This window comes from Pseudopipra pipra, chromosome 3 (assembly GCF_036250125.1).
Source record: "Pseudopipra pipra isolate bDixPip1 chromosome 3, bDixPip1.hap1, whole genome shotgun sequence".
In the NCBI taxonomy this organism is placed as follows: Eukaryota; Metazoa; Chordata; class Aves; order Passeriformes; family Pipridae; genus Pseudopipra; species Pseudopipra pipra.
The window spans coordinates 16,026,357-16,050,105 of record NC_087551.1 but is presented as its reverse complement, the minus strand read 5'-3'; the positions used below and the strand labels follow the sequence as shown (position 1 = coordinate 16,050,105).

Here is a 23,749-nt window from a genome sequence, read left to right as displayed (position 1 = left end):
GAGCAAGACTAAGCACAGCTGAGGTTTACTTTGCTAGCAATAAACTAATATTTCCATAGTTTTAGTCTTGTATAGTCCACAGACTATAAGAAGTTATATCACCCTTTCAGCCTTAACTTCAGAGGTTTCAGTGCAGAAGACTTTGCTGAAAAGAAACCCCTCACTGTTGTAGATTTAATGGTAAATAGCACTTTTAGCTTTCAATCAGCACTGGGGAAAGGTGGTGTAGTAAAGTCTTCACAGCATTGCAATTGTAAATGACCAGGGCAGCAAACAATGAGGGAATCTCAGGCATCAGCAATATTCCAGTACCTACAATATTTATCTGGCCACATGCATGTCTCCTGGGGGAAAGCAGCAGTGTCCTGGGGGGGTCTCCATGGCTTACCCAGGCAGAGTGACGGAGGAGAGCTCATGTCCTTATGGCTGAATGGGGAGTGTGGGAGTCACGGTGCTATGTAGGGAAGGGCAGACTGTGCTTTGGAAGCCAGAGGAAGGGAAGGGTGGTCTCAACCATTTTGCAAGCACTGACCAGCAGCAGGTCCCACAGCCCTGGTGGGATCAGATTGATTGCAAGGAAAAGAGTGAGAGAGAGAAAGAGAATTGCGTCTTCCTGCAGCACACTGGAATCTGTGTCCTACAGACTAGGAGGAGTTGTGGTATTTGGTAGAGGCACGGTCCAGTACTGTGTGTGGTTCTGATGGTTTCACCAAGCATTGTGTTCAACCCATTAGGTATTTTTCATTGTGGTTCTCATTGTGTGTTCAGAGATATTCACAAGGAGAATAGTTTCCGTGTGTATCGTTGCTTTTTAGCTACACTTCAGTAGGACTGAGGCAGAATTCCTCGACTTATTCTACAGCAGTGTGTTTATGGCATAAGTAGGGAAGAAATGCCCGTGAGACACTATTATACTTACCTTCCAGATGATGGATAGGTTATTCCAGCCACAAGGCCCATTGAAGGGAGATCAGAAGATAATTGACTGTCAGGCTGTTGAGCAATGTTAAGGTCAATTGCTGCAGAGGTCAGTTTATTTGAACAGTGGATCCGTTTACAAAGGGTTACAGAATGCCAATAATAATTTTTGTTTTAATGGAATTTCTTAACATTGTCAAGAGAGAATTGACTTATTTTTAAATGTTGAGCTTAAGTATCTTTTTGAAATCTGGAGGCTCTTGGTCAAAGAACCCAGCTTCATATTTTTTATTGCAATGAATGTGAAAGATTTGAAAAAAATATTCTCTGGAAATGCCAAAAGTCAATGCTTTGATTACATGCCAAAAATAATTGATTTTTACCTCCAGTCAGTTAGCTGAATTGCAAATGTGTGTGTGTATATTATGTGCATATATGTATTTGTTTTTTTCAAATTTCTCAAGGCTTGAGAAAATAGCTTGTTGGGAGCATGTAGAAACATGACTGAGGGAAGTAGCACAACTGGGTTAATACTGCAGGGAAAAAAAATCTTGTATTGCTAGCAAGCAGGAGAGAAGTTAAACTACTCAAATTCCTGAGGTTTCTGTCCTTAATGGCCATCAAATCTGAGGCTCAGGACACTGCTGGTTAGGCTTGGGAACAGACTGGAGCAGGTGTGCTCAGAATAAAACCTTTTTTTTTTTTCCGTAGGGCTCACTGTAGCTTAAAAAAAAAAAAGAAAAAAAAGAAAGAAAGGAAAGGAAGAGAGAATTTCTAAAGCGATTTGTACCCATTTAATGTATGTATAATTAACAGGAAAGCTGTAAGACCACCAAGAACCAAACTGTTGGCTAATGCATGTATTAGATCATGTACATATTACTTTTCTGTTTCCAAATAAAGTAAAAATCAGCAAGATTTCTAGGTCGATTAATTGAGTTCACAGAGGGTGTTCTTTCTTCCACTTAAATCACTAGAAAAAGCTCCAAGTCCTGCTTCCAGCAAAATGTTGGAAAGCACTGATTTTGACACCTACAATTGCTGAGCCTCCCTACTTCTCTTACTAATGGGAGCCTTTGAAAGGGAGAAGAAACCACCTTCATACATACACACACAAATTAGTCTTGGTTTTTAAAATCTCTTTATTTTTTGTGTGTATGTGGAATGACACAGTGAAGCAGCATTGGTGGGAGTTCCCATGTCTCTCAGCCCTCCTGTTCTGTGAGAACTCTTTCTTCTTTGTCAGTTGTTAATACATTTTGTCAGAGGGCTCACTTGACCTATCATGGTTTTCAGGGAGAGCTGTCACCAGGACACCCCTTGGCTGCAGGAGAGCATCATTAGCTCAATTCTAAGGATGCCAGTTTCTTTTGTTACTGTGGCAATAGCCTTGAGTAGTCTTCTGGGGCATCAGGGAGCGTTGAGCCTGCGTGCTACCATATCTGCTGTAGCCAAAAGTGGACCTGTGTGAAAGGAAGATAGAGGCTGAAGTAACCTGAGGAAAATTTGCAGGTTAATTAGGAGAAGACCAAACCAGTTCTTGTTTCTTTGGTGACCAGAGTTGGAAGTTCAAAGAGTTGGAAGTTCAGAGCAGAGCTTTGAACAACTCTCAGAGAAGTGACTGTGCAACTGTGTCTGGTGGTAGGAAGTACAAGGTTCCTTCAAGCAGGTTTGTGTGATATTTTGCAGGCAGGTGAGGGGGTATGTGCTGGTGTTCTTAACCTGCTGGTGGTTACAGGACCACAGGAAAGCTCATGTGGAGCTGGTGTGCCCTGCTGAAAGGGGGAATATATTCACCTGGCTTGGCACTGGTGACTAAGGCTCTGTGTTATTACTTTCTCCCCTGATATGAGTCATGTAAGGCAAGGGGGGCTTGCAAAGCAAGTTCACATCTGTCTGCAAAACATCAGAAAAACAGATCCTCAAATGGATCTTTTCAGTTTAAGAGAGATATGAAAACCTCCCAGGCTCCTAGCCCTTTTCCACTGTAAGTGGAAAGAGGTGGTAAAACACAGGAAAATCCCTTTCTAATTAATCACTATACTGTGGGGAATTAGGAGACTGAATTAGTTCCCTCATATCCCTGAGCAAAGGCAACAGTCTATAAACCTTTGATTTTTACATTTGTCTTCATTCTTTTCCTGTCCTACACACTTCAGGTGGAGCATTTTGTCCTACACACTTCAGTTTTATTGCTTTTCCTTCTTTATGGTCTTTGTGCAAGCTAAAACAACTTCAGGAAGGCAAACAGAGCCTCCATATAATTGTTTTGCTTTCTGGTTCACATATGCTAACATACCCCTGAATGTTTGTGTTGTGTGTCCCTTAAAGGAAAGCTTACTGCTTGGCTCCCAGTTCAAACAAGTGAGATGCTAAGAAACTTGGAGATTTCCAGAAGAGCTTTGCTGCAAAATGTAATTGCAAGACTGAAGCAAATATTCAAGTGCTACCCCTATGCCATATTTGTATGAGGAATCCTATATTACTGCTTGTGGAAATCTGGTGAGCAGCTGGCTGTGACCCTTTTTGTATGAGTACCACCCAAATCATGTCAGTGAGGAGAGGAATATGCCAATGGATGTAAAGCAAATAAGGAGTAACTCCACATTAGTCCCATGCTGAAACAAAAATAGTGTACTATCTGCTGCTTCAAGTGGATCTCTGTGGGATGTACAAAGCTAACTCTGTTTAGATTCCTCTGAAAATCCACACCTCAGCTGGAAGAAAAAGCATGGATTGTCCAGATCTATGTGAGATTCCTGGGTAACCTGGAGTCCATGCAATGTTTGTGTTTTCATGTGCAATGAGAGGTGTTCTAGAAAAAGGGGAGGAAGAAACACCAAGAATATGCTGTAATGCAAATAATGCTGTGAGTTTAGTTAGAAGCAGTATCAGCATATTGCTGTGTGTTGCTATATCTGCTCCAGATCATCCATCTCTACTTAATGCTACTTTGTACAAAGAGAAAATATTACTTATCTGGGGATAGTAAATAACTGGTTATTCTCTGTATTCTCAGATATTTTCAAATTTTTGGCTATATTCTAGGTTTCCAAATTAAGACGTTATGAGCATGTGCATACTAAGTAGCGTGAGAAACATATAAAGTTTTAGCATATCCTCTTTAGTTTTTGCAGGCTTAAATGATGACAAAAATATATGCCAAAAGAGAAACCAGACTTAAATGGTTACATGATTTGTGGAAGGTCACCACAGTCAGAAGCAGAAGTCAAAGACAAAACTTGGAATACAGTAAGCACAGGAGTCTTGTTCCCAAGTGCTTAATAAGGTTTGTCTAGGAAGGGATGTGTTTACCTTGCCTGTGTTCTAGGTACACACTGCAAGAGACGGTAAATTTCTCTCACATTTGTTGTGTTTTGAGTAGGTTTTTTTAATTAATTTTTTCAGATGTGGTTGCTAACTGTTGCTTTATTGTGTCTTTCAGTTTGGTAAACTTTTTGTTCACACCCATAGGATTAATGGATATCTTGTGTACAGGGATGAGCAAATGATTGTAGTGGTGGCTCCTTAGTTCCAAGGCAGTAAAACATTATGAAACTCATTTGCAGTACAAATATACAAACCCGTTCATCACATTGCCCAACACTAATGCATTTACATGGCTACAAATTCCATTACTTTATGCAATTGAAAGGACAGAGGACTTTGCCAGATAAGGGAGAAATCCCAGAGCACTCTTATTAAGAACCTGATGTCAGTCCAGAACTGGATGGTATAGCTTGTTTTAAATATTCAACAAACAAAAGCTGAAAAAAAATCAATACTACCATAAATACTACCTCTACCAGAGGCTGATCAGATCTGAGTAAATGAGGGTGTGACTTCTGTTGACAGGAGTGAGGGTGACTCCTGTGGATGTGGAGGAGGCAGCTCTTTCACCTACCTGGAAGATCTCAGGTAGGGTAATATTGAGTCTCAAGGCAACTGGATCTGAGCAGGATCAGTGAGTAAGAAGGGCAGGAGCAGAAGTTAGGAGCTCTGGAAAGGCAATTTTAGGGATCTTTGTCCAGACAGATTGCTATAAGCAAAGCTGATGCCTCCAACATGGTTGCAAGTGTGCAGCTCTCACTATGCCAACTGGAGGTCTGAGTTCCCCAGCTTACCTTTTTCCAAGCTCTGGTGGGCACAAGCAGGGCCTGCAGAATATGCATGCAGGTAGGGTCTGTTGCAATTCCTCCAAATGTCTCATGAGCCAGAGATGGGATAACACAGAGGGGAAAGGAGGAAGAGGGAAACAAGTAATAAAGGTAGTTTAGAACCGAGAGGGATTTGTATAACCAAAAACAGGAGTCATGTTCTCTTTTTCCTGTTTCTCAACTAGAGCACAGTCACGACCCAGCAGAGTCAAAGTTGTCAAAGCCCCCTCTGAAAATGCCTCTGGGTGCCCACTGCATCACTAGGTAGTTAGTGACACCCGGTGACACTTCGGCACTTCTGCCTTGCTGCAGATGACATGGAGTTACTTTTGAAAATCCCTTCTTTGTCAATGAAGATAAAGACTAGGAGAGTGTTTTAAATTTGTGTCTTTATTTTCCTGGTTGGTAAAGAGAAGCCTTGAAAGAGATTTGAGAGTGAAGTAGAATAATCAGGCAACTCATTGATCTAAAGTTAATCTGCTGCAACTGCCTCAGCAAATGCTAAAAATGGTCTCCTTTCCTCCTTTCTATAACTGAGGAAACGGCTTCTGCCAATATCCCTCTAACACCATCAGCCCTTGGCGCTTTTGTCAAACACACTCCGTGTTTGAACAGATCAAATGAAACTCATTTGTTGTTATTGTTTAAGATTAAGCTGTACTTATAGAATTACTGTGGAATTATTAGGCCATTTTCCTAGAACACAAAGAGAATGAAAAACAGAAATAAAAAAAAAAAAGAAATTCTGTTTAATTTTTGTTTTAAGGCTTAGTACTGAGCTTTGAGTTCTCAGTAGTGAATTATACAGCACTGTATTCTGCAAAGAAGCACCAAGAAGCTGTCTTAAAAACATTATAATTGTTATGCAAAGGTTCTATGTACTATACAAAGCATTCAAAATGTTTCCCAAATGCTTAGAAGGTGTGTTTCTGGTGCAGAATAAGAGCAAATCATGCCTTCTAGCTTTGGGCTCTGATATGGAATCTGTACAAACATGAGCAGGTCACTTAAATTGACTATCTACTGCTCCATCTGCAAAATGAAGCTATTGAATGCCTCAAACTACCTAGGGAAGCCAGAAAATATATCTGTAGACAAAATGTTTGGTGCTGACCTGCTGGGATTCATGCAAGCTGAATTTTGCTGTTGTGTTTTCACTGATGGAAAGCATTTCTACCAAGCCATCAGAAGTCATAATTTTCTTAAATGAAAACTCATCAGTCCTCTAAGTCATCTTGAAAATGTGCTGTGGCTCACAACTTGTGTTTTCACAGAATCTTAGATCAATTCAGGTTGGAAGGGAACATGGGAGGTCTCTAGTCCAGCCTCCTGCTCAAACCATGGCCAACAATGAATTCAGATCAGGTTGCTCAGGGCTTTGCCCAGTCAGAGACTGAAAACATGCACATCCTCTCTTGACCCCTGTCCCGCTGAGTGTCATTCTTAGAGGGTCTTCACAGCACCATCCCCTGCTACGTGCATTCAGAACCTCACCAGCTCTAATTTAGGCCCATGTCTCTTGTTCTCCCACTACACATTTCTGCAACAAGCTTGGCTCTACCTTTCAGTTATGTTCCCCAAGGTACTGGGGGCTGTTGTTAGGTTCCCCCAAGCCATCCCTTCCCAGGGCTGAAGAAGCCCCAATCCCTCAGCCTTTCCTTACAGGGCAAGTGCTTGCTGACCTCCCCTAGACTCCCTCCAGTCAACTGATGTTTTTCTTGTACTGTGTGTCCCAAACTGAATCCAGTGGCCAAACAATTGCTGAGTAAAGGAGACTAATCACTTCTCTCCACTTGCTATCTGTGATCACCTTGATCCAGCCTGGGATGCTGTCTGTGGTCTCTGCAGCCCTGCTGGCCTGTGCCCAGCCTGCTGAGTTCCTCAGGGCAGAGGTGCTCCTCAGCCAGGCAGTGCCCAGCCTGTGCTGCTCCACAGAGTTCCTACGCCATAGGTGTGGGGCTTCACGTTGGATTTCACGAGGTTCCCATTGGCCCATTTCCCTGGCCTGGCCTTGTCCCTCTGGGTGGCAGCCCTGCCCTCTGGCATACCAGCTGCACCTCTTGGTTCGTTGTCATCCATATACTTGATTTTAAAACAAAACTTAGGTTAAATTGAAAAATAAGTCTAAGCATCAGTGACTTCTGTTCATCCTCCATGTAATTCCACTAATTTTGCTGAATTTAGCAAGACTTCATGAATGTTTTACAAGGATAGTTTTCTGTGTTTAAGGAAATTCACTGATCTGCAAACCTCTCCTATTTTTGTTTTCAGCAGTGGGTAAACTTACCCCTCTAGCTCCATTAGATCATGTATACCTGCCAGATCATAATTTTCTTCAGGAAAAAACAGAAAAGCAAACAAATAGTAGATTCTTCCCTACCCGCTGCCATTTCAGGATGAAGTTAAGTTTCCAAAGAATATTTTTTCTAAAAGAAATGATCCAAGTCTGGAAAAATCAATACATTGACAGAAGAAGCTTCGTTTCTCTGACTCTTCCAAAATATGAAGCCATTAGGTTGTATCCCCCTTGGTTTTAGGTTTTCACTAGTTCTGTATTGCCTGGAGCTCAGCCACTAGTAAGATACTGGTAGAGGTAATTCTTAAACTGCATAGAGGATTTTCTTGTATTTCTTCAGTAAAGGATATCCCTGGTGCTTAGCCAGTGCATGGGAGCTTTACATATTAGCACAATCTTTGGCTTTTGAGCCTACAGTAGCTGAATTTTACTTCCACTTCAAACCATCCTTGCAGGCAGGTATAGTAGAATATTTAGCTCTTACTGCAGGACTGGAGTATGCTAAAATTGTGAATGCCACAGCATCCTGATGAACTCCCCAAACGACTGTAATTCACTACCAATCTTAAAATGCTATTCCACTCTAGAGAAGGACTATTCAAAAAAGGTCTTTATTTAATCAATAGAGTAACTCCCTGTGTACATCGAGACACATATAAAATCTGTTAGTGACAACATGATGGGTTTTATTGCTTTTTACTTCTATTAGCATTGCAGAACCAACTGAGCTTTGAGCAAGCTCGAATCTCCACCTTTCCGTACTACATCCACTGAAAATAATAGCTGGCACAGCACAGAGGCTTTCAGGCAACCGAGTGCTATCAATAATGGTGCTGTTAACCAAGCTTGTGATGAATAACCTACCCTGACCACTGAAAGCACTGGGACTGCACTGGTTTTACTGAGACCATTAGTTCACTTTACAGGGGCTTTCTACTGTGTACACTGTACAAGGACAGAGGAAACCCAGCTGAACTCTGACCCTATGATGTCTTTGAAGGTTAGGAAATGATTGCATTTTTCATTGTCCATCTGAGTAGTGTTCCTGCATTAGTGTAAAGTCCCATTATAATATTTTTACACAGCTGATTCCTGTGCAGTAGAGTTATATTAAAAGCTGAGGAGTCTCATTCAAGTTAGTTAAGGCAGCAATCATTTGAATACTGATCTCCAAAACCTGCAAAACAGGGTGGAAAAAGCGAGGAGAACGTATGTGCCTGCAGCATTCTGATCTGTTTCTATGGCTGGTAAAAATACAGATTGAATCTATATACTGGAAAAGTGACATTGCCTAGAAGAGAGAGGAACTAAGTTAAGGGAAAAAAAAAAAAACCAACAAAAAAAGGCAGATTATCTTAAAAAGTTTAGATGAAATTCTGGACAATCATTCTATATCAGTTCCAATTGTCCAGTGTCAAGGTTTCACAAAAATAGACTTTAAAGTCTATTTAAAGTTTGAATTTTGATTGCAGCACTGTGATTCACCTGTCAATGGTGATAAGTCTCCAATAAAACCTTTTTTATAATACAACAGAATTGGCATTGTACTCTGCAGTAACTGAATATGAGATGATACAGACCCCTCCAAGCCAGGGTTCCAGTCTGGATTTTGATATTGCACTCCTCAGCATTCAGGAGAGTTTGACTGAAGGGGTTTACTTAGTTTCACTTTTAGTGGATGCAGTGTAGGAAGGTTCCAGCTATAACTGGTCATCATGGAATGGCAGGTTAGGTGCAGCTGGAGACACAGAGGCCAGTGCCCTGAGAAGCAGGACAGGCTCCATTTCATAATAGGGAACAATGAGGAAGGAAGGTAAGTTCTTGATGTTCCCACGTGCAGCCCAGGATGTAATGGTCAGAAAGCAGAACTACTGTCAGATTAAAACTTAGAGCTGGGGAAGTGAATTTGCAGCTCAGGCTGTCTGTGCAAGGAGATAATGATGTTAATTCCTATGAGTAGTGAGCTGGATTCTGATCAACCTTGTGTAAGCAGGTGTACTCCAGAGATAGCAAGGAGCAGAAAAACAGGTTAATTACTATTTTTAGAAATGTAATAAGGACAGACTGGGCAAGCTAGCACTATTTCCCTGATAAATGTTAGATTGTGGGTGCTCAAGGAGCACAAGCATCTGAGATGGGGGCTACTAATAGAAAGCTCTGCATGTGCTGGTCAGAGGCAGGTTTCACCCACAGAAGAACATACTCAGCCCCTCACTGTGAGAATCAATCTGCTCCTATACCCTGCCATCCCTTCCGTGTCCTTCAGGTGCTACAGAGCAATCTTTGCCCTGGTAAGAGGCACCTGGCTGTAAAATGCCAGGGAGGACCTCCCCTCAGAGCCAGTGCTGCCTCTGGTAGCAGCTCCCAGAGCCAAGAAAGTGGTTCCCTTTCAACGACAGGAGAATCCTATGCCTCCTGTGCTCAGTCATGGGTCAGGAGCAGGGATAAAAAAAAGTGGGCAAGGAGAGAGTCTCTCCCTCCTACTTTCCTTGAGTAGAGGAAGGGAGAGGAAGAAATAAGGCAAAACTGAAGCAGATATACCCAATTTTAGAAGTGCTTCTAGCAGCATAGAAGAAGAATGGCTGTAGGACATCAATGGCTGTCAGACATAATGGCTCAGGGACATCTAAGGGGAGACAGATAAGTACTGAGGACAACCTGGCTGGGGGACTTCAGTATTAAAATACGTGGGACAAGTGTTCCCAAGAAAACAGGACACTGATTACCAACTTTATTTGAGTTGTGTTGATGGCCAGGTAGTGAAGTTAGTGATCTGGTCGTAAAAATCCCCTTACCTGTTCTTTTGCATCTTCTGGTCATCTCAGTATAATTCAGAAACTTTATCACATTATTCATACCTTCACTTTACAAGTTGCAATGTGTCTGTAGGATGCTGATCTCTTTCTCTATTACCTGCTGCAGTTGTCTTTACAGACTTAAGACACTCTGCTGAACCAGAGTCTTTCCTGAGATGAAGTTATCATGGAAAAAAAGCATGCTCCCTGTTTTTCTTTTTGCCTGGATTTCTTTTAGTAAACGAGATGGAAAGAAGGCTACTTATCTTCACAAAGTGCTGTTTCCTTAGAGAGAAATACAGATATGTGACTCAAAGATCCACAACGTGATCTGAGTGGGTAGAATCTGGGATGCCTTTTGTCATGTGCAGTGCAGGGCAGTTTCGTTTCATGTCTATAGCCCATACAGTCATCTCCAGATCACATGGATTAGAGAGGGGAGGATGCTCTGAGACAGCACTGTGGCATGCAGGAAATCTTTTAATGCAAGATAACTTGCTACAACAGTTTAGAATAACAAGTTACTTAAAAAAAGTACTTTATTCTTAAGGTAATGTTATAGTTTCCCATAATGTAACAAACTGTAGTCCTGGATAATGCCTAATCAGTTCATTAATGAATTCTAGAGGGCTGGCTCCTAAGGTGATACTCACTGGTGTATATTTCTACTTGCTAAGCCATATGACAAGAATTTTTAAAATACCACAAATCCATACCGTATACTTTCTGTCCTTGCTAATACTGTCATTGACAGAGGGATGGGCAGGCCTCTGAAGTAGTTTGTAAAACTGATTTTTTTCAGAAGAATTCTTCCAATTCGAAACCAGAAATTATGAAAAGTCTGAATGCTCTTGCCTCCCAGATGGGATTGAAACATAGAGTGGCTCCCTGCAGCTCCACACATGCCAGTTCAGCTTAATGCCTCCAGTGATGGATCAGCTGCTGGCACTGTAAGACCACTACAGGTGCAACTAGGACTACAGGCATGAGTAGCTTGTAAACAGAAAGGCCAGTATTTTTTTTTTGCAAAGGAACGAACAGTGTGTGTTTTCCATTCTGAAACTGCCTGACAGTGTTATCAAAGAAGGGTATGGATATAAGGAGCAGTGCATCGTTCTGGTGGGGATTCAGTCTGTTGTCGTGATTCCCATAGTGTGTTGGACTGTCTCTGTCATGCAGCTCCCTCTCTGTCAATAAGAATAAATATCTGTCTGAAGTTTGATGTCAAATTTGAATTTGAATTTTTTATAAGCTTACCATAGCTGTGCTCATTCTGTTTTTCTCTTTACTAAATTTTCTAAAAGACCTTGTTGAATCTCCATGAGTGTTTTTCTGAGTGGCTTCTCCAGTTCAAGGTCCCTGTCAGGGGACTCTCAGAGAGATGCTCTGGCAGCAGTATAGCAAACTCATATCATGTCAGACGCATAAGAATTAGAATTACTTAAGTTGTTTTCTAATGGCAGGTTTTCCATCGAGAAATATCATTTTGAAAACTAGACTTCCTCTGGGAATATCAATTTACACAAAATGCCAGGGTCTTTTTCAGTCGGGGAGAAAATCAAAATGAAATATTTTGACCTTACTATGATGAAGGATTTTGTTAATTTACTTCGTTTGCAACTACACTGTAATATACTTTACTGTGAAATTGGCATGAAACACTTTAATTTTAATTTCTTTACACATAAGCATTTGCTCCCCAGCTGTTTTCCTATGTAAGATTTTAATTCCAGGAAACTTCAGATTTATTCTTGTTTATTCCAAGATGTGGAATGAAAAGAAAGAGAAATCATGGAGTTTCCTGCAAAGCAGAAATTCATATTGCTGCTTTGATCCAGCACCTATTGTGTACCACGGGCATTTGAAAGACCAACTGGTGCATAACTGGAGTACCACACAAAGCAAACAAACAAAAAGCCCCAAGGGCTGAAATCTGTTCCCAGTAAATATTTGAGTAATTTCAAAGTATTCATCAACTGCATTCTGCCCATGAACAATTTGCAACCACCCAACAAGTGCCAAATTTCAGGAGCAAACTGTTCATTGCAAATAGTTTGCCTCTTCACTGTGACAGAGAAGTATGTTATTAGGAAGCCAACTGTTCTTCTTAAACAAGCTTTTTACCGTTGCCATAGTAAAAACTCTATGTGTGAGGAGCAGGACAGTTTAAGGGAAATTACATTTTGAAACCCTGCTTAGACATTTGTTCATAAAAAGATTTACTGCTTTTTATTCAAGGATTCCCAAGCCCGGTGAGCATCATTACTTCCATTTAAGTACTAGAATAAAAAGGCAAAAGGAGAAACTACACAAGTTATCTTAGATTCCATTGCAGATAAGAAGAGGTGGAAATGGAATTAGATCTCAAGATCCAGTTCACAAAACAGTGTCTATGGTCTTCATTTATAATGGTTGTTAGTATGAATGTTAGTTCATTACAGAATGTGCTGTATAACTCAAAAAAATTCAACTTAGCAGTTTCCATAGCAGAGGTACAATAGAGTATATACTCTTCCTTTTCTAGATGTGGAAAATGAGGCATAGATTAGAAATTGTTTTACAGCATTTGTGGCTGGGAGTGGAAAAGTAGCGTAAGGCTAGCAGTGCTGTCTCAGCCTTTTCAGGCCTCCTCTCTCTCAATTTTTCTCTCTTATCATCATCTCTAAATTCACCTTTATAGCAGCTGCCGAAAGTACTTTGATTTCAAGATGTGCACACAGAGAAAAAATTCCACACTCAGAGACGAACGGTAAAACTAAAAAAAAAACCCCCAAAACTCAACAAACCCTATCACTGAAGCAGCTTATGAAGGCAGCTGGTGATGATTCCTCCTTGATTATTGCTTAAGGACCACTATTTGCAAGTACCTTATCCCAGGAGAATTTCTTGGGGAAAAGCCATGGGAGCAAGTCTTCTTAAAGAGGTGTCATCTGTCATGACAAGTTGCCTGTCCTGATGAGGCTTGTGCTGAGATCGCATTATGATGACTGATGAGGCCATCCATAGCAGTTAACTCAGCCATTTGTAATCATTTCTTTTACAGGCCTTTTGGTAATCACTTTGGGAAATTCTTATTTGAACAGTGCAGATTTTGGGAGGAAGAAAAGCAAAGATATTTCTCTGTTGCAGGAAGGCATTTAGGTAGACATAAACTTGGGGAAAACCAAAATTTGTTGTAAGGTATCGTACCGTCCTTCTAGATATTTCTGCAAGGCTATTTTCTTTTATTTCTGTATAGATTACAATCTCATCCTCACACTGGCTTTTTTCCAAATGCTCTGAATTTCACTTTCACAAGATAGAGTAAAGCAGTTTGGCAGAGGCAGGGCTGGACTACTAGAAGTGGAGACCTAGGAAACAGTAAAGGTTGTTTTCTTTTCTAAACTTTGCTACCATTTTGCAATGTGTCATTTGAGCAGGCTGTTTAATCCCGTGGTTCATTAGTGACCTTACACATAAGACATAATTCTTATGTCCATTTCTTTCCATTGAAAATTTGGATGATTGTCTTTGTATCAGAAGCCAATTACAAGTCCGAGTAGGACTTAACAGGAGCATAGTTTGCATTGCCAGAGGGAATCTGGGCCATCCTGCCTCCCAAACAAGAACTTACCTTGAGCTGTAGAACCACCCTTTGTATCACATAACTGAACTGCTCTGTTGCCATCCAGCAGAGGACAGAGGTGGCTGGTGGTATGGGCTGCTTTCCAACATCGCTCACCTCTCTTACATGAATGCTGTGGACTAGCTAACAGTTAAGATCTTTGGAAAGCAGCTATACAGAGCAAAATTGTGCCAAGGACCCCAAAACATCCCAAAGAGCTTGGGATATCTCCAGAGATACTGCTTATTTTAATTTTGCACCTGAAAAACAGAATGACAAGCAACATCCTTTTTACAGTCTACTCATATTTAACTCAGAGGTGTCTATCTGAGTCAAGACAGGGGTTTCTCATGCCTCGCTCAGGTCCTTTACGGCCTTCATTTTGGCAGCACTTGCAGAACTTCCTTGAGAAGTACTTTCACATCTAAATACCCCACAGCTGTAGTCAGAGATGCTGTCCTTTACCTTAAGTGAAATTAAATGTTGCAGTGAAAATAGACAATATAAGCACATTGGCATCTTTCCCAGTAAAGGGAATATGAAGTAGTTTTTATTGTTCCTGCCAAGACAGCTGTGCTTTAGATTGAAATAGTCATTGCACCCTTTTGCTATTTTTAGAAATAATGCAGCTTGCCTACCACTAACAAATGTCTTGTATTTTCTCTGGTACCAAAACACCTTGCACTTTTTGTTGCTATTCTGCAACACAGTAGCTTAACAGAAATGCTTAATGCAGCAAATAAATGGGTTTAGCCATAAAAATGGTGGGAAATTCGTAACTGTCACTTCTTCACAGTTTGTGTCTGTTGTGCATATGTAGAGCTTCATCTGATTCCTCTGAGCATTCATTTTATGTTTTGATATGGTGGGCATATTTAAAAAGTTTCTTCTTCTAAAATGACATCTTTGTATTACAAGATTTCAGAATTATTCTGTCAATTAAAGGTGGACAAAGCCTGTGCAGCTGCAGTGACCTTTCTGAAAGGGTTCCCTCTGTCTGCGTGGTATGGTTGAGGCACAGTTTCTATGGGAGACATCACTTCAGAATTTCTGCCTCTTTTGTGCAGGAAATATCCAGTTTTTACCTGAAGTTCCTGTATTTTATTTCCTTTGCTTAGGGACTATTTTCAATGTGAATGGGTAGGGATGTCTGATTCAAAAAAAAAAAAAAAAGCCCTTGGATTTGTATGTCTATATATGGAGCCAATTGTTGAGCCTTCTGCCAACATGATCTTTCACCTGCATTTATGCAGTAAGCAATAGAATTTGCCTTCTTTCACAGATGCAATAATAGTAATAATGATAATAACAAGGAAAAAAATAAGTCTGACTTATGCCACTGCTGTTGCTTTCTCCCAAATAACCAGTATTTACTGGCTACCATTTGCAGCTGGCAGTGATGAATGGTTCCAGGGAGCAAAACAAGGCCAGCTTGTACCTAAGGTGGGCTTATGCCAGGTGGTGGATGAGAGTGTTCTGGACATGGTCTTTGAGGAGGAAGGGTGGTGCACGTGTCCAAAAAAGATTTTTTCACAAAGAAAGAGATATATGTAGTAGTATTACGGGATACAGGGAATGAGGGTTCCTGGGTAAACCTGCATAAATCAGCTGAAGCAAGGTAAAGAAGCTTCTCAGATTAACTCAGGCTGAACTGGGACCTTTAAGTTGTCACGTGTCTGTATTAGGAACCATATGAAAAAAGTTTGTTCTTCCCTCTGATATGCAATAGGTGTGTGAAAATGGACTGTGTTTCCTCTTCATCTCCCATTCAAGTTCAATGCTACAGTGCAGTGGAAGAAAGGGTTTTAAATGCTCAGGTCATGTGTGACTGTAGATGGCTTTGAGTGAGAAGGGAGGCATTTAGTTACTGGATATGAAAGAAAAAAAGTGTTTCCTAAATTTTATTACAAGTGTCTCCAGAGACTGAGGTACTGACATGGCATGAAAGTGTGGGAGGTGATCAGGCTGCCTGCTCTGAGGGTGAAAAGACTCCTGCAGACCACAAAGGTTCAGATCTTCACTGAAACCTTCAAATATTAATTCTCCCATCATTTAAATGTTCAGGAATTGAACATAAAAATATGTTTTTATCCACCGACAAGAAATACAGAGACAAAAATAAGTGAGCGTTGAATGCCACACCTTAAAGCACAAGACAGATCAAAAGGCAGATGTTGAGAAAAATACGAGCTTGTATTAAAATTTGCAGGGACTGCAAGCCACTGAGTATCTAAGTATCTGCAGCTGTGTTAAAGTGAGAACTGCTTAGTAGTGTGAGTTTGTGTATGCATTGTGGTTTAGTCTGCAGTCAATATTGCACAAAAGAGGATTTTAAGTGCATAAAGAGCAGGAGGTTGTTTCTGAGTTTGTTTCTTTTTATTTGTTTAATCCCACTACTTAAAATTGTATAGGAACTGTGCAGATCTTATGAGAGAGTCCAACCGGGTGTAGGTGTACCTATGTGGAATTCCAAGGTAAAAGCACTATGTGTTTTGAAGTCAGTATGTTTAATGGATTATTGAAACACTGTCAAAACAAGTATTTATCTTCCTTGAAAGTCTGGCCCCTATGGTTCTAGAGGTTATGTTACTGGGTAGAGACTGGAGGAAAGTACATGCAGAAGAGTAATCCAAGACATGCAAATAGATGAACATTGGGAATATGTGGCATCAGGACCCCAGTTCTAAAGATGAGAATCATGCTGGTATAGCATATATACTGGTGTAGTGATCACACTGCTATAGTATGTTGTGTGTTTATATACACATATAGAGAGAGAGAGTATATATACTTGTGTAGAATCATACTGGTAAGCAGCTGCTCTGAAGTCCTTTGGACTAATGGGCCCTTCTGAGGTCAGTGCAGCAGGCACTGGAAGGGCTCTCAATGACTGTGAATGAACAGATACCAAACATTAGTACTGTCTCTTGGTTGTTTTGTTGGAAGTTTTTCTGAGCTACGGTAGACGAATACCACAGACAGCAGTAGAAGGGTCACTTTATTTTCACATGTACAGAAAAAATTCAGAACATCTGCAACCTGAAGTACTTTAGTGTGCCTTAGTAGAAAGGTTACCAATTCCACAGACTTCTATCTGGCACTTTCTTGCTGTCTGCAGTGTCTGGAGGTCTGTCTGTGCTGCAGGAAACAGCTAAACGTAATGGCTCCTGGTTTTCACTACATATCTGGTCAGTAATTCAGATGCATTTATCAGTCCAAAGACAAGGACAAGTATTGTCATGTGTTGAAATACCTCAGCCCCACAAAATCACCACCCCAACGCTCCTTTTCCAGTTCTGACCCCAAAATGTCTAAAAGCTGATACAAAGCATAAGCCTCCAAAATGTGTTTGTACATGGAGCTTTGCCACTGAAGGGCTTTTCCCCTCTGTTTAGCAAAGCTGCAGGCTCGGCAAGCAGGAGAAACACATCCCTTGATGCCGTACTGGCTGGCAACCTTCACTTTTGAGGAGATGAACCAGAGTTGAGAGCAGTTCAATTACGAACACCCAGTCCTTTGTTTTCTGTATGTTGCCCACAGAGGTGCTTAATTGTGCTGTAAAAGATTATTGCAGCCAAAATCAGTCTGTTGCTGGATTTTTTTAAAGGTTTCTTGTGTGCACACAGATGAGTAACAAACGTTCAGCCATTCCTGGTCTGGTCTGTAACTGAGGCCCTGAGCTCTTTATGAGTGATTCATTGCCACTTTGTGGCGTCTTACTGGACAAGTCTTCAGCAGCTGCACAGCACCTGAGATGGGGTAGTATACTCTAGATGGCAGTATATTTAATATTAATTTCTATATTAGTTATTATAAGCGTGGTCATTTAAATTGTTTTTTTTAATGCTCTTTGTACGGAAAATGTGGATTATTTTTTTTCCTGTAATGAGCAGCAACATGTTATACTTTGTTAATATTTCCCTACTGCAGTGCCTTGATCAAATTGCAGTTTGGGTGTTCCGTGCACCTCTTCCTCCAGAGCCAAGGTCCACTGATCAGACCATATCTCCCAGACTTAGCACAGTCTCCTTGCGTCAATTAATGTTCACGGGATGTGGTAGGTAGGGGAACTGCCTAGTCAGTAGAAGGCAAGATACAACAGCAGTTTGTACTCCTAGTCAGGGCTGTGTAGCACCTATTTGCTGATTGAACTAATTAGTTTTGAGGCATTTGGGTTTTTTCAATCCAAAGTTAATATTCCCTGTGAAAAGGAGATGGGAAAAAATACATGACTAACAGAAAGAGGTTGAAAGAAAATTTTAAATAAGCCTTACAAAGGGGAAAAAAAAAAGTAATAGTTAGGGCCAGAATGATAACTCAGTTGATGAGTTAAATACAATTTTATTAGTGACACATGCTTCATGTACAGGAAGTGTATGCTATTCCCAAATTTACTCATCAAGCATCTGCCAGTCAGTGTTGTTAATCACTTCTATGCCTCATGTAGTATGTCTGACTGAATTCACTGTCCACAGGTCTGCTACAGCCCACTGAATGCAAATTTCTTCTCTGCAGCAATCCAACACAGTTTCTGTGACACACACATACTATCATTTATTTGCACTCATCAGGCTTTCAATATGACATAAAATCATTGTAACATAATACATTATTAAATATATTTTTTAACTGAAAAAGATAAACTTGACAGACTGTCAGTGAACATTTTTGTACTGTAGAAAAGGTCTGTGAAAAGAAACCCTGGAGTACATCCACCCATTAGTGTAAGTAAAGCTCACCAACTATTCAGAGCAAGAAACTGCATGGAACGAGCTTGCCCTTTGCCTTGTTCTCCAGCTACACCGTAAGCAGAATTTGAATTTTGCTTCTGAATGTCATATAGACAATGAGCTTATGTATGAGCATAGTTGAGTCTATGGATTATTCACAAAGCTTTTACTTGGGCTATTTGTTGTTTTTGATGCTGCTTGTTCACCTTGATATAATGTGTATTTTGCACTTTCATGGATGACTGAATATGTTTGAAGATGGGAAGAGGGGAAAAATGAAAGCTTCTTAGAGGTGGTGCGAGTACTGCTAGTGCGATTGTGAGGAACAGTTGTGAATTTGAGAGGGAATTCTTAGGTAATCTTTTTCCCTTAGTTTGCATACCTTTGCCTTCCCAAAAAAGTGAAACTAAGAACTTTTGTGGAGCTAGGAGATTGGCAATCCTTTATCAAGGACCTCTGGACTTCTCACTTTCAGCTAGACAGAAGCAAGCTCAAACACCTTCCTGGTCATAGCCAGACAGGGCTTCTTAAATGCCAGGGTCTTGAGACCTCTTTCACAAGATAGAGTTGTTCAGCTTCAGGGTCCTGCAGTGTTGCATCTGCCTCTTCATTAGGATGTCCTTGGCCTGTCTCTGGTCCTTAGAAGCCTACAGAGGTTTCCTTACCTGGGGCAGTCAGCTCTCTGTAAGATTTTTTGTTTCAATGAAATAAAGTTGCCTTGGTTCTGAGTAGTTTAGTCCTTCCTTTTCTTAATAGAGGAAAGATGACTGTGTAATATTCTTTCTGTGGAAAATTGCTACCTTTTACTTAGAACTGGAATAACCTTTTCTGAAATGTCAGGCTTTCCCAGAGACTGGAAAATCCAGATCTTTATGGCGTAATATCCTTCTGTGGGAAATTGCACCTTTTACTTAGAACTGGAATAACCTTTTCTGAAATGTCAGGCTTTTCCAGGGATAGGAAAATCCAGATCTTAATGGCGGCTGTTTCTAAGCACATTATTTTAATAATTGCTAATAACTACTCTGTTGATTGCTGTTATAAATCAGAGCCACAAATACTACTAAAGCTGACTTATGATTTCCGCACAAACAAACATGAATGATTTTGAGGTATTTTTTTAGATGCAGATGTAGCTGAAAGTAGGTATTGATCTCAGTTATTATCATTCACATCTATTGCAACTCTGAAATCTAGAGGACAGGTACATACTGGTTTGTCACTCAGATTTGCCACTAAAAATGGTGAATAATACAGCTCAACAAAGTGAGAAAGCTGAATAAAGAAGCAATATCCAAAGGTAGTAATAAACAATATTCGGTTACATGTAGGTGCGTTTTTTGGTTAAAGGAAGCTTGAGTGTTTTGGTAAAAATTCATTTACATTTCTACACTGCATGGAACATTAGAAAACTATATGTTAATTGCTGGGGATGTTTCTTCCTTCTTCCAGAAAAGACAAAAAAGGGAGTAAATCCTGTTTGTTTAAAAATTACCCAAGGAGAAAGCTTTTTTTGTTGTTCCACTTTTATGTGAACACGTTGTTCTATTAAAGAGGTATTTTTCATTAAAATAATACATAAATATTTTATTTAATGAATTTGTAGCCTTGAGGCTTCACTTCAGTACACAAGCCATTTTCTATTTTCTTTTACTGGAACTCTTGGTGAGCTGAATGAATTTCATATCCCCTAAGGAGATTCCTTTGCACAAGTTTAAAAAACAGAAATGTCATATGTTCTCTTCAGGTGCATGTTTCTTGCTGTGATGGAGCACCTTGGGTCAGGATTTGGCCCTGCCTATGTCTTTAGGCAGGAATATAAAAGAAACCTCTGTTGTACCTTGCCATACTTCTGTCTACCAAAAATGGAGTTGTCAGCTTTCAGTTGCTAATCCATTAATTTCTTTTAAAGGTTAGGGTTACTTTTGACAAGTGACAGAGTACCGTGGTACAAACAACTGGAATGGGAGGTTAACATATCTAAAAAGAAGGAGACAAATTTTCTCAGTGCCTTCTGGCTTAAATTGTTTTGAAGAGGGGAAAACTCCTTTATTTTGTAAAGTGACTAGAGTGTGGTCTACATTTGCATTATCCTTGTTGCACAAGAAGCATTTATTTAGCTGAAAAAATCTTCTGTTATTACCTTTCTGGACATAAAATGCCCTGGAGGGGGAAGAAGAAAGGTCTCTCCTTTTCCTAACCCATAGCTCACTCTGAAATCAAATCATTCCTCACTGTGAAGAGTAGCCTCTTGGCTATACAAAAACCTTTTACCCAGCATCTTTCTCTGAAGATAACTTAATTGGGAAAGATTCATAACTCCTGATACAATCTTCTTGTCTTCGAGTTCAGACCAATAGCTCAAGCAAATCATCTGAGTTGAAGTTCCAAAATTAATCCTAAAGAATATGAAAAAAAAAGTTATTAGGTTAAAGTGAATTGAACTGAATCCATTCTGTTCTTTAAAAATAGAGAAAAACTTTCAATTTTTTATGTTATCTCTTATTCACCTCTTGCTGCTGATAGAGGGGAGGTTCATGTGCCTGGACTGCCTTGTCTTCTCTGCTCAGATGTCCAACTTTATTTTTCGTCTCAATTTACTGCACACGTTGGCACCAGAGGGAACATTTCCACTTAGCTGAGGCTGAAGGTGGGCACAATTTCTGAAGAATGCACTATGGAGAGGCATTTTTGGAAACGTGAGAGGTGCCAGGGAATTTGGAGTAGTGTAGGTGATCTCTGTGGTACTGATTCCCAGGTAAGGCTGGTCAGGGTAGTTTCAGAGATTTAATTTTGAGTTCTGTGACTGAAGCACTAGGAAGAGAAATGCCCCTCGGTGTCGTTCTCTCAGATTACTTTGCCGTGAGAATAGAACTGGGAAGCAGGTCAGTGTTTCAGGTTTGTGTGAAGTTTTCTCAGGATTGCGACCCCAAGTCTTGGCTCTCTGTTAGTGCTAAATGAATGACATCTGCATGCATTTGGGTCTGTTTGGGGTAAAGAGGCCTTGGAGTTCTTGTTTTTTGGGAGATCCATAATCTGCATTAAGGATATTAAATCATTCCCCATTTTGGAAGAGTCATTGGGTACAGGTGTTGTATAACAGAGATATTGATACTGGTCAGACATCTCACATCAGGCAAAACACTTTGAAAGCCAGGTTATTTCAGGAGCTCATTTTTTATTAATATTCTTATTTTATTGATTATTTTATATTAGCATAAAAGTGAAGCACATTTGTAGGGGAAAAAAACCTGCTTTTATCAACTATTATAAGTGTTCTAATGAAATCTGGCATTATTTGCCACAACCAGCTTTATCAGGGGCTGCTGAAAGACGTGTCAACCATGTTTTGATGTTAGGAAGGAAAAGCCAGTATACAGATTATTCTGTAGTTACCTGTCAGTGACAGCTGAAGGCAGGACAGTAGGTTTGCCACCTACACTCATAACTCACTGTCCTGATTGTCTGTGTCCCTGTATTCCAGACAACAATAATGAGTGTTTAGTTATTGCACCATAACCTAGCATAGAGACCAGGTTTAATTGAGCCATTAGGGATATTAATTTTTTTCCACTCAAGAATGTTTTACAGTACAGTGTGGAGTTCATTTTTATCTAGAAGATTACTGCTCTAAGCAATGAGCAAGAGTTACAGCTCTTACATAAGAATAGTTATTTTTCTCTTGGTTTTGCTATAGTTATTCAGTTACAAGAGTGTGCTAAAAATAAGATTGAATTGAGAACAAGATAGGGCACAACTAGCACTTGGTATTTAAGCTTCTGACAAGTCCCTCTGAAATTTTCAGGTTTTACTTTGGTGGAAGTAGAAAGCAGGGCTAAGCAGAGCTTTTACAATCAAAGCAGGGTTTCCCCGAAGTCTTCAGCCATTTACCTTGTTTACTATTATCCTCTTGAATATGTCTTTTATTATCAGTTACTATTTATTCATCTAACAGAACAGTTCATCAGCACTCTGAATCAATTATTACATTAGTGAATGCCTATTTTTACAGAAAGTTTTTCCAAACCTTTTATTGAGAGTTATCACCAATTTTTTTTTTTTGCTATTATTACAGCAAAATTTAGCATTGCACTTAAAGAATTCAAGGGAGTAACTGAAGAGTTCTTACTTGGCAAAAATATTTGTTAATAGATCAAAAATGTACTTTTTATTTTCTCTCTGAATGCCAAATTCCTTATGGCTTGTGAGAAATCAGAAATCTAGACGTTTATTTTTTCCATCCATCAAAGCTCCCAAACGCAAGTTTTGGCTTCCTGTATTTTTATAAAGTTAAATCCTACTTTTCCCCTGAGAACCTCAAAAAATGAGATCAGCATGCTCAAGATCCTGATATCTTCAGAAAACCCAACTTGAACATTCATGGACAAAATTTGTACTCTCAAAGCTTGCAGAATTCTACTTTGCTCGTTGGTCTCATATGTTATTTCACATACTGTTTCTGATCAGCTCTAATATTATCATGGTCCTGCAGAGTTAGTGCAGGTTTGTACAGAACCTCACCTGTTCTGGGCCACTGTAGTGTTTGAATCACCAAAAGCATCTTTGAGGTGCATTGGGTTGTTGAACAGAAGATGGGTACACGTGTGCAAGATCTCCTCATGCCAGCAAAACTTATGAAAAACCCAGACAAACTGGGGGACTGAAAGGTCAAAGAGAACTTCAAATAAGTGGGAGATGAAATTTGACAGTTTTTCTAGGTGATGATAATTTTGCAATGTAAGGCAATTAGTCTCCCGTCTCCCTGTGCATTCCTGTATCAGGAAGGAAGAACCAAGTAGTTGAATATCAGCGCTTGCTGCATATGGTCTGTAAAGTTGTTTAAGATCTTTGCACTTGATGTGTTGCATGCAAACAGGTACATCATACATAATGGGGTTTTCTCTCTTGTGTTTTTTTTATGAAAGGTCTGAGCACCTCGGATCACCCGTCAAGGAGCTCTTCTCTTCCTCCTGGTTACTCTGCTTGGAACTTGACCTGGGTCATGAGAGACACATCCCCTTTCTTCTCCCATAGAGGACGACACAGTGAGTAGCATGAATATGTTACCCTCGAGAGGCTGTAACTGACTGCCTAAGGTTATTGATATAATACTGGAGTAAAACAACACAAGTCAAACGATCCATGGTAAAATATCCGTACTGTCAGCATCTGGAGGCACTAATAAGCCTTACTGTCCCTTACCAGCTGCCCCTGGAGCCTTCTCCCACCATGCCCATGGGCCCAGGAGT

General features: G+C 40.2%; 1 protein-coding gene across 1 annotated transcript in view; it reads left to right on the top strand.

Annotated features, from left to right (window-relative positions):
• Nucleotides 1-23,749, top strand: part of ALK (ALK receptor tyrosine kinase) — a 317,575-nt gene that overhangs the window by 61,475 nt on the left and 232,351 nt on the right. Inside the window, 1 exon segment of the mRNA XM_064648001.1 lies at nt 23,426-23,545. Coding sequence (XP_064504071.1) covers nt 23,426-23,545 — 120 coding nt within the window.